The sequence below is a fragment of the Drosophila mauritiana genome, chromosome 3L (genome assembly GCF_004382145.1).
Source record: "Drosophila mauritiana strain mau12 chromosome 3L, ASM438214v1, whole genome shotgun sequence".
NCBI classification, from domain to species: Eukaryota; Metazoa; Arthropoda; class Insecta; order Diptera; family Drosophilidae; genus Drosophila; species Drosophila mauritiana.
Window position 1 is genome coordinate 9,214,477 of NC_046669.1, and position 10,280 is coordinate 9,224,756.

A 10,280-nucleotide genomic window follows, 5' to 3' on the forward strand; every position below is an offset into this window, starting at 1 on the left:
CCATTGTTATCATTGTATGATAACAAAACTTGTCAAGGTGGCGCCTTTTCTAATGATGTGGCTGAATTTGGAACATGTATATTACATGAAACGTAATTTCAATGTATGTGTTATACGTAAACGATGTTGTGTCAAATGTTGAATACATTTAAGATGACGTTACAATGTAAGAAATACAGTATACCTTTATTTATTTGAGCTATTAAGTAAGTAAACCAATTTATTAGTTATTCAGAATACTTATTAACTCGCGTAGCATAGACTTTCACGTCTGTCCGCCATTTTTTCATCATGGATGATCGCAAGTTGAACATGTAAACACCGTTTGGAATTGGAATCTCCTTTATTGTGTTTTCATCAACAGGAAAGCCATTGAAAGTTATATTTTGCTATAGGTTATACCATCAATGACAAAAATCAATAATCAACCCATTCGATCTCACCTGAAGCGGACATGTAGCATTCACGTTTGAGATTCTCATCATTGGAGTCATCAGAAATCCGAAAAATCCACTGGCCAAATACTGGCGACTAAAAAGACAGTAGTCCAATGTCTCATTTAGGAACTGAAAACGACGATTTTTAACTATCCTAAAAATTCCCAGGTTAAGCTAGAAAATAGGTATTCATTTATTTTTTCGGAATGTTTTTTTTTCCAACTTACAACGATATCATCAATTGGATCTTTATAGAGAAACACCTCATTAACATAGAGAGCAGCTCGACCGTTTTCCCTGTGAACCACTTTACAAGTCTTAAAGTAGGTGAACGATGGATCCAAGGATCGACACTCCATCTTGCTGACTCTGAAGACCTTCCCCTGACTCCAATCCAATATGATCAGTATCGGGAGCACTAAACTTAATAGCTGTTCTTTCATGTTGCCTCATCGATGGAAGTTATTACACTGTTCTACGCTGTAGTCCGATTTAACGGCTGGTTTGCTTTGATTGTTTAATATTGATTTTTGTGATCTCAGATCGACTTCATTTTAAACTGTTTTGGTTATTATTCAAACAATCCCATTATTAATCACGCACACCGAACACGTTGACCTGCAATCGCCAGATTCCAAAAGCACCGACAGTTACTACAAGTTTGTATTCGCCATCAGGTAAAAAGGATAGCAGGTCCTTCAGCGTCTTATCGTTGAAAGTCATTTTCTTCACATAGATATCCTTCTCCTGTGGGCATAGAAAATGGTGTTACTAGACTTGAAATAACAATTGGGATACATAAATGTACATACGGTATATGGACACGAGTGGTTGGCATTGGTGGCTGCCATTAGGGAATCGTGAAACATATAGAATATCGGATATTGCTGTGGTCTGCGCATGTAATAGCAAAAGTCGATGGTGTGGTTAACCAAGAACAATCTGTACATATTTGATTTTCGAAATATACTAAGGTTGAACTCAACATTATCGATAGGTTGGCTGTATTTAATCGCCAGGTGAAAATTCATTCCCACAACATTGCGACGCACCATCTTCAGAATGCATTCTTTGACCTCCGCAAACTCCGGATCCAGACTTTTGCACTTAAGGTTGGTGAACCGAAAATGAGCTCCTAGTGTGCTAGGAAATAGTATCATGGTCAAAAACACGTTTGTAATGTCCAAAAACTTCATGTTGAGTGTGGCGGTTTTGGTGACAATTTGTTGTTATTTCGAATAGGTAATTCACTGCCATTATAACTAAATTAAACTGGCCGAGTAATTTGCCGTAAACAAAGATTTAAACTTAGATGTATTTTAACAGTGAGCGATGAAAGTATTTCTCAATTACTTTATTATTGGTAATCTAATTGTGTAAAAAATGCATTTACTAGGATTTTGGAATTATTAGTTTGACAATATTTTAGAAAAGATATATTCTTTACATAAATATATGTTTAATATTCTTTAATTATTTATCGATTTAGTCCATTCTCTTCATATGAACCTTAATACAGGCACGATACTTCTTATCAGTTGCCACTTTTATTTGTATCATATAATCGCCATTGGGTATGGGCAGATCCTTCAGGTCGTTATCTTTATAGATAAAATCTTTGATGATCAAGTTATGCTGTGAAAATAGAAATGAAATAAGTTCAAGCCAGTTCTTTATGTAAATAATTACGATTTTAACTTACGTCATAAGGGCAGGAATGATTTATATTCGATGTAGCCAAAAATGACTTGTGTAACATATTTATCAGTGGATAAGCCTGAGGATTGCGCATATAGTAGCAATAATCCAGGCTCTGATTAAACAGAAAAGGTCGGTATCCGTTCGATCTTTTGTGGAGGGACAAGTTGAGTTCGAAATTGTCAATTGGCACCGAATAAAATTTCCAGATCATATAGAAGGCGGACACGCCCCGTCCAATGACCTTCATTTCACAGCGTTTAAAGTCCGAATACGAAGTGTCCAAGGACTCGCACACCACGTTTTTCAAATGAAATCGTCCATTTATGAGTATGGGCCACAGTAAAGTGAACAAAATGCCAAATCCAACACCTCTCGTCATGCTGAGCTATCGATGTTTGAGGCTTTAATGTATTACGATATTCAAATTTATAATGAATTGGGGGCAGCAATTAAAAAACACTTGTAAATTAATTATACCGACCGAGATGTACCATAGAATGCAAATTAAAACATAAATTGAAACATGCACCGTCTGCTTTAGCTTAGAGTTCTAGCTTTTAAAATAACATTTGTTTATTATTCAGTTATGGTTTCATTGAGTGAAATAACAGGTCAGTACGTTCTAGTTTAATCGTAATTAAAAATATTAAATTTTAACTTTGTGTCAATCCTTTCTCTTTGCGTAAATCTTGATGGATGTTCGATACTCCTTGTCGAATGCCACTTTAACTCTTATCATATAATCGCCATTCGGTATGGGCAGATCTTTCAAGTCGTTCTTCTTGTAGATAAACTCATTGATTATCAAATCGTGCTGTTATTTTAGATTTTCTTATTATTTTTGATAGTTTTTCTTTACATGTCTTATTTGTTACTTACATCATACGGACAGGAGTGATTTATGTTGGATGTTTGCATAAATACCTTGTGCATCATATAAATCAATGGATGAGCTCGAGGATTCCGCATGTAGTAGCAAAAATCCAGTGTCTGGTTAAAGAGAAATGGTCGATATCCGTTCGATTTCTTGTACAATGCCACATTTATGTCCACGCTGTTGATTGGCACGTTGTATAGTTTCCAAACCATATAGAAGGCAGCCACGCCCCTGCGAATGAACTTCATCTCGCAGCGGCTGAAGTTCGTTATCGAGTTGTCAAATGACTCGCAAATCACATTTTGCAACTGAAAATCCCCAGCTACGAATATTGTCCATAGTAAAGTCCAACAAATTCCAATTACAAGACCTCTCGCCATGCCTTGCTATTTTCAATTGAGGTAAAAACTATAAAAAAACTATATAAAAACTATAGGCATAGTGCCAATTAAAAAACAATTTTCAAAATTATTCGATTGAAAAACACTTAAACACTTAAATAGCCATCTGCATTGTAATCATACAATGTGATATTTGTATAGATTATCCTACAAATAAAAGCAGGTCTAATAAGCATAGTTATATATCATAGTTACATTTTGCAAATTCTTCATGCGCGGATATTCTCGTTGTTGATCGAACCAGTGAACATTGTACGTGTATGTATCTAAATGAAATCATTTTAAAACAACTTCCTTCGCATATTTTGTCTTTTCTTGGTGCGAATAGTTTGTACAACAATTTTCTTGGCCGCACATGACAACTCCGCAGGACATGACCGGCAAAACTTTGGCAATAAAATGCACGTGAAGTGGCACAGAAAACCGAGAAAGCTGCAAAACAATGTGCATTAGGTTGATATGTGCCACAGTAGCAGAAGTCACGTGACCCCAGGTTTTGGGTCAATTTCAGGGACCACAAACAAAGTTGCTAAACTGATACTATTTTCCCCATTTTCCCATAATGTAAGCTTCAATTTACACCACCCCGTTGATTTGTTTAGTTGTCTTGGCCAGCAAAACGCTTTGTTGCACTCACCAACTGACCTTGTTGGCCGCCAGGTTAATCAGGCAAACTTTTAATTAGACAAATTATAACTTCACCCCCGGGCATCGGTAAACTTTGAGCGCCGTTCAAGTTTAATATTCATAACGGAAGCGGAAGTGGCAGCAAGGGTCGCATCGCGTCGCGTTTACCTTTGCCTCAAACTGCCTTAGCCAGAGTTATTTATTTTAATAAAGCCACAAGCGGCGTTACAAACTTTGGCCGTTTTCCGGCGGCATAGCAACTGCAACTGCTACTGCTGCCTCATTATTAATCATTATTGCCTCCGGCCGGGCAATTTGTCGTCATGATTACGGCCATGGCCAGATTCTCCGGAAGAAAAGTTGCCACTTAACCGCTCTTTTGTCCTTTGGACGGAGAAGTGATGCATTCGATTCAAATGGGTAACCATTTTGGAAATGACTACAAGGCACAAAGAAAAAAAATTTGCTGTTCAATGTTTTTTAAAGCTTAAAAAGTAAAAAGTGCCTTAGTGATTACTTACAAGCGAAATATAATATAATATATAAAAAAATCATTAAAAAATGTACTTACATTTATAAAAATGATTGAAATGACTTAAAGAACATTGCAAGTATGTGCTTATTTCGGTACGTAATCCTAAGGCGAAGATTAGTTGCTTTGACAATTTGCCTGCTGATTGCTTGGACAATTGTCCTACAACTTCGATGCTCGATGGCTGCAAATTGACTTGCGTAGGCTTATGGGATTACAACTGGGTCGGCGGCTCATACATACATATATCGAGTGAAAAATTGGTTCAAAACTGTTTCTCATTCCGGCCATTCTGTGCCGACAGACACATGCGTGCAATGCGGCGTATGCGCGATGTGCCATAAATTATGTTTCAAAATTTTTGCTGTTGGAGCAAGGGTGAAATGTGCCAATAAATAACTCGATATGCCTGTCCAAATTGGGTACAAAGCAGGATGGCCGTTATCCCAACTTAAAACGGAAACGGATATATAATTTCAGTAATTTTCGGGAGTGACCAAGTCGAACTCACATCCGGCTGCTGCTGTCCGAAAGAGGAAATTGCCAAAAAAAGAAAATGAAGAAAAGCGGATGTAGAAAAACCATGCCAACTCCTGGGATTCTAAAGCTTTGGCAGATGATCAGCATGTCCAAGTTTGTTTTTACTGGCGTGAAAAATGTAATATTGCCCCAAGTTTATGTGTGTGTTTTGGGGGCAAAGCAAAGGAATTTCCATGTGTGGCATATGCTTTTCAACATTTCTTTAGAGAACCCTGAAAGTCTTTTTAGGATTAGGGTATGCGATAAGATGTGACTTAAGATGGTGTATAATAATAGGGTTAAGCTTTGTGTTCTTGATTTGTGATTTGGTAGGATGTTGCTCTTCTTAAACAGAGGGTATCTGATATTCGGAATGCCCGTTCTGGTATGTTTTTGATTGACTGTAGTGGTCAAGCAGTAATTTCAGAAGCAATTTCGGTTATTTAAAAGAATCCAAGTTGCCAAAACACTATCCATTTACATTTACTTTGGAGGCGGCTGCTCCTATCAATTTGATTGCAATCGAAAGAGTTTCGTATTGCTGTTGGCACAGCCTTGAATAAGTTTTATTTTTCGACTGTTCAACGTTTTTGGCAATGGTTTCCGCTCGATTTGATATTTCGATTTTTTCTTTTCTACATTTTTTACATTTTTTTTTGCGTCTCTGTGAAAAGTCAGTAGAAAATTTTGTTGTTGACGCGTTTGATACTGGAGCTTTTTATTTTGTCTAAAACTTTTGTAACTATTTGCATTTTCATCTGTGGGGTCAATCCATCGCGGCAACGTGCAGCGGTTATAAAATGAAATTTATTGTAGTTGACTGGTTGTGTATGGGGGTTGTGTTGTGCGCTTGAGTGCAGTTTTTGATTTGGCAAATATGTTTTTTTTTTTTGGGTCTCTTTCCTCTTTGGTTGTTGTGGGCCTTCCGCTGATTGAATTGCCATGTTCCAGTCCCAACTCGGCAGTAGATGAATATTGATAAAGGTGTATCTAGACAAAGTCCTCGTCATCTATCGTGATCCCTATGAAGGTCTTGGATTTTCGTGTGTTTTTTCCATCCTCTTAGCCTTGTTAATTTTTTTGTTTGGCAGCCATTGCTGTTCTCTGGGCCACTCAAACGTGCTCCTGGCCCACACAAATCGTGCGCCTCGTTGTCCTGGCAGCCTAACATGTGGTCCTTTATTGTTTTTCCTTTTTTTTTTTGTAGTTCTACTTCATGAACAATTACGTTTTTTTGGCTTTTATAGCCATATTTTTGGTGGAGTATCGTTGATTGTGCAAGTATGTTCATCTAAGCATGTTAATTGACGCATTTTGATGGTGATTAGAGAAGGCCATAAAAAAATCAAGCAGATTCCCATTTAGATGTGGCTAATAAAATGCAATAAACATTCATTTAATCTCGAGGGGATTTGCACTCGGTGCCTTTCGGTTTATTTTGAAGTGGGTTTCGAGGGGCAGTGGAAAATATGAAATCGGTACTCGAACATCTTTCATTGACAACAAGTGTCTTGACATGTTTTTCTGAAGGGCCGTTATATTCAGGCGAAGAAGGAGAAAAGTTTGAGTCGCAGCTGCGACCCATGTTGCCAATACATATTTATATATATAAATACATATATCAACCAGCATACGAAACACTTGACAAACACGGGCAAACAAACATGACAGTCAGTTGGTGGAAGTGGAAAGGAGCCCATAATATATAGAGGCTATGACATGAGGTTATACCATAAGGATTAGATGGCTGGTGGCTGTGAAGAACGAAGATGGCAACATTGGAAATTGACTCTCAATATATTGAAGTCGATTGTTACTCATTTCTTGGAGTATGTGGCTGAGAAATTGGCTTATTCAGGCTAAGCAATTGGATAATTATGCTTGTCAGTTAATATTAAATGCTAGGCCAAGTCTCATTTAAACAGCTTGAACTGAAGTCTGAAATAAATTACTTAAATAAATGAAAGAAATTGCTTAGAAGCGTATAAGATCCAGGTGTTTTAGATGAAAAAACGATTTGAAATGAAATCGCTTCTTAGTTTTACCTTAGGGTACAACACCAATTAAGTGCTTTCCTTTGCTTATCGAAGCATTCAAGGCTCCAATTAGTTTGAGATGCCTTGACCACAGCCCTTGCCACAATTTACTTATCTCCATCTTAAGCACCTCCCATTCCGCCAATTTGTTCTGTGGCCAGTGACAAATGAGAGTGCAAAATACTTGTCGTTAAAACTAATTAAAACCGTTTAATTGCCTTTAAGGACGAACGTGCGGATGTGAGCAATTTTAATTGCCCCAAGCACACGTACAGCGTTGCCTCCAATTAGGAAACTGGAATAATAAAAAATAAGAGTCCTGCTCGCCGTGTAAGTTCAACATTTGGCCACGTGACAAGCAGCACAAATCCGAAGGACCAGAAAACAAAGAAATGTCCCCCCAAAAAAGGAGTCGCGCTGTGTGAGTCAATAAAAAGCCAAATGGCCATAAGAAATGGCCGGCAAAGGAACTCGACTCGATGGGAAATGCCAAGAAACAGAGTATACATTCGGGCTTAATGTGCGTTAAAAGACGAAGCGGAGTGACTTTAAAGGAAATGCTAAAACCAAAACTTTCGGTTTGGTCAACTTTGGCCAGCGGGTAGGGGCTTAAAAGCTATTGTTGTGAAATTAAATTCCAACTATGTGGGGCAGAATCTGCAGGACGACGACAGACCAGACCGGACCAGACCAGGTAGAATCGTTGTTTTTTAGGGGATGGAGGCAGAAAGCAGCTTTTGTTATTTTTACACTTCATTGCCGTGGAATTTACTTTGTGTGGCCCTTTGTTTCCGACGACTTGGGACGACGCACCGCAAAAACGCAGGCAAGCGTAAAGATAAAACTTGTGTCGACTTATTCTCTGAACCCTCCACATTTGACCCGGATCCCATTTGTTTTTCCTATGCGTGGGTGTGGATGTTCCATACGATTGTCATAACGTTTTTGGGGCCGGCAAGAAAATGAAACAAATGAAAAGCTGTCACTGAACTGGAAAACCATCTACGTCTCGTTTCGTTTCATTTGGCTGTGCGGCAACAATTTCACAATTTTATGCGCCGCAAAGGCCAAATTTTTTAATAATTCCCATCGTACGTACGCAAATGTTTGAAGGAGCGACGGGCGTGACAAGGACTCGATAAGGTTATCCAGCCCGAAAAGACTTTGGCCCACAAACTTTTTATCTTTATTGAATTTGCACCTTGGCAGACATTTCAATGCTGCTGCTGATGATGATGATGATGGGCTTGTTGTTAAATATTTTGACATTTCCCTCATCCTGTTTTCCATCCTCCTTATTTTTTTTCTTTTCCTGGTGCCCACACCGACCAAGTTTCCCCTTCAAAATGCTGACAACGTTTTCTCGCTTTATTATATTTATTTTGACAGCCACCGTATAGGGCCGTTATCCTCAGCGAATGCCGTCGAGTTTTTGTGTGCACTTTATGAAGTTCGAGTGCTGTTTAAACTTTTCACTTTATGTCAGTTGCTTTTGGCTAACCCCAGAAGGCTGCTGATTAGTTAAAAGAGATTTATGCATGAGCATCCTGCCTCCATATTTGCACATTTACACACTGATAAGAAAACCTGCTATGTATAACCAAGATTACTGAATAAAAGGTTTAAAGAGTAAATGTTCTAAATGCAGAGATCTACTATTAAATCGTAATATACTTCTCTTCTAGTTTTTCTTTGATCTAAGTCAAGTCTTTTCTCGCTGTGCACAAATGAATGTTTGAAGTTTATTTTTATAGCGCAACATGTGCTGCACGTGGCGTATGCGTAATTTCACGTTGCGTTCGGCTTTAAGCATCAGCTTTAAGCTGAAATCCAATCGGCAAGTTGGCGTGTAGTTCTCGTTGCTGCTGTTGCCCACGTGACGTATACGTGATGGGGACAAATGCTGCCGACGCTGATTTTTAACACATGTCCTGCCAGCATCCTTGTGGCAGTCCTGTCCGTCCGTCCGACCCCGTCTTCGTGTATCGCATTGCAGGCAGCAATTTAATTTGAAATTTAATGCCAACTTTGAAAGGCGTCGCATGTCAGGAATACACACGACCAACACGTCACGAAGACCAAGCATATTACATTATTTTCTCTGTCGTCTCAAGTTTTGGCTGAAGTTTGCATGCTAATTACGAGTCGGATGTTCAGAGAATCGGAGTAGAAGCTCATTTTGAGCGTGAAATTCATCAGATTTAAGTGCATTAACTTTCGAATTCAGCCGCAGGCGTCAGGCTGTCACAAATAGTTGTGGCAAATGCCAAAAATGTTTCCAGGCAGCGCAATTGTTTAGAGCGACGTGCTCGGAAAATAAAGTTTGTTAAAAGGGTGCGGCAAAGGGGGCGGAAAAATCGAGCAGAGCATATGCGATGCGATGTGCCCGACAAGCAGCGGAAAATGGCAAATTAAAAAAGGGAAATAAAGGAAAAAATGGAAATATCCCTGGAGAGAGCGAATGAAAACATTCTGGCCATGATTAGACGGGCAGCTGTTGATGAATAGCTGAAGGATGTTGCGACTTGCATGGCTGATGACGGGTGGATACTGCTGCACGGGACAAACGGCTGTGGGAACACAATCAATCAAAAATGGAGGCGGGGCCGGATGGCACTATGTCATCAATCTTGCAGGCAACTGTGCGTATGCGTAATGTGCGTCCAATGAGATGCGCGGTAGCGGTAATTAATCAGATGTGCGAAAGTTCCACCCACTGTGCACCTTACGCTTCACTTCCTTTTCGCACAGGTTCAATGACACTAATCGTGCTTAAATGACTAAACGCACTCGGCTGATTAAATTAACAACCGATTTATCTGGGCTTTCTATGGAAATTAAGGCTACAAGGCGCAGTTGTGTACAGTAAACCAAATTTGGGAAAGTATTTGAAAAAGTTTAAATGAGATTTTGCATAATTACTTGTTGGTAACATCTAATATTTGCTTATAATCGATTTTATTATAATAATTGTAATTGGATTCAAGCTACAATTTTCTCCCTCTGCAAGACAAAAATCTGCGTTTGGACCAACATGCAAATGAAAATTGCGTTCATAATTAAATGTGCAAGGTAAAATGTGTAAAATGTGCAGGAAAATGCGGTTACGAGGAGATTCGAGGATGCGGCAACAATGTGCGGTGGCTGGGG

The 10,280-nt window shown here is 38.9% G+C and overlaps 4 protein-coding genes across 4 annotated transcripts; all 4 read right to left on the bottom strand.

Annotated features, from left to right (window-relative positions):
* Positions 1-227: 227 nt before the first annotated feature.
* Positions 228-880, bottom strand: LOC117141943. The gene is made up of 3 exons (XM_033305696.1): positions 665-880; positions 444-611; positions 228-389 (listed from the first exon to the last, which is right to left on the bottom strand). Exons 1-3 carry the CDS (start codon positions 878-880, stop codon positions 228-230), a joined length of 546 nt encoding a protein of 181 aa, XP_033161587.1.
* Positions 881-1,028: 148 nt separating this feature from the next.
* On the bottom strand, positions 1,029-1,633 carry LOC117142026. Its single transcript, XM_033305890.1, has 2 exons — positions 1,250-1,633; positions 1,029-1,184 (listed from the first exon to the last, which is right to left on the bottom strand). Exons 1-2 carry the CDS (start codon positions 1,631-1,633, stop codon positions 1,029-1,031), a joined length of 540 nt encoding a protein of 179 aa, XP_033161781.1.
* A 289-nt stretch (positions 1,634-1,922) lies between these two features.
* LOC117142025 lies at positions 1,923-2,517 on the bottom strand. The gene is made up of 2 exons (XM_033305888.1): positions 2,140-2,517; positions 1,923-2,072 (listed from the first exon to the last, which is right to left on the bottom strand). Exons 1-2 carry the CDS (start codon positions 2,515-2,517, stop codon positions 1,923-1,925), a joined length of 528 nt encoding a protein of 175 aa, XP_033161779.1.
* Positions 2,518-2,802: 285 nt separating this feature from the next.
* LOC117141546 lies at positions 2,803-3,656 on the bottom strand. Its single transcript, XM_033305050.1, has 3 exons — positions 3,612-3,656; positions 3,018-3,445; positions 2,803-2,952 (listed from the first exon to the last, which is right to left on the bottom strand). The coding sequence occupies exons 2-3, from the start codon at positions 3,393-3,395 to the stop codon at positions 2,803-2,805; spliced, it is 528 nt and encodes a 175-aa protein (XP_033160941.1). The 5' UTR covers positions 3,396-3,445; positions 3,612-3,656.
* Between the last annotated feature and the right edge of the window lie 6,624 nt (positions 3,657-10,280).

Coding starts and splice junctions, on each gene's coding strand:
- LOC117141943 (XM_033305696.1), bottom strand. CDS start 880: ATGAAAGAACAGCTATTAAGTTTAGTGCTCCCGATACTGATCATATTG. Junction 612..664: donor ATCCAATTGATGATATCGTT/GTAAGTTGGAAA, acceptor CCTATTTTCTAG/CTTAACCTGGGAATTTTTAG. Junction 390..443: donor ATGCTACATGTCCGCTTCAG/GTGAGATCGAAT, acceptor TATAACCTATAG/CAAAATATAACTTTCAATGG.
- LOC117142026 (XM_033305890.1), bottom strand. CDS start 1,633: ATGAAGTTTTTGGACATTACAAACGTGTTTTTGACCATGATACTATTT. Junction 1,185..1,249: donor ACCACTCGTGTCCATATACC/GTATGTACATTT, acceptor CTATGCCCACAG/GAGAAGGATATCTATGTGAA.
- LOC117142025 (XM_033305888.1), bottom strand. CDS start 2,517: ATGACGAGAGGTGTTGGATTTGGCATTTTGTTCACTTTACTGTGGCCC. Junction 2,073..2,139: donor ATCATTCCTGCCCTTATGAC/GTAAGTTAAAAT, acceptor CTATTTTCACAG/CATAACTTGATCATCAAAGA.
- LOC117141546 (XM_033305050.1), bottom strand. CDS start 3,395: ATGGCGAGAGGTCTTGTAATTGGAATTTGTTGGACTTTACTATGGACA. Junction 2,953..3,017: donor ATCACTCCTGTCCGTATGAT/GTAAGTAACAAA, acceptor CTAAAATAACAG/CACGATTTGATAATCAATGA.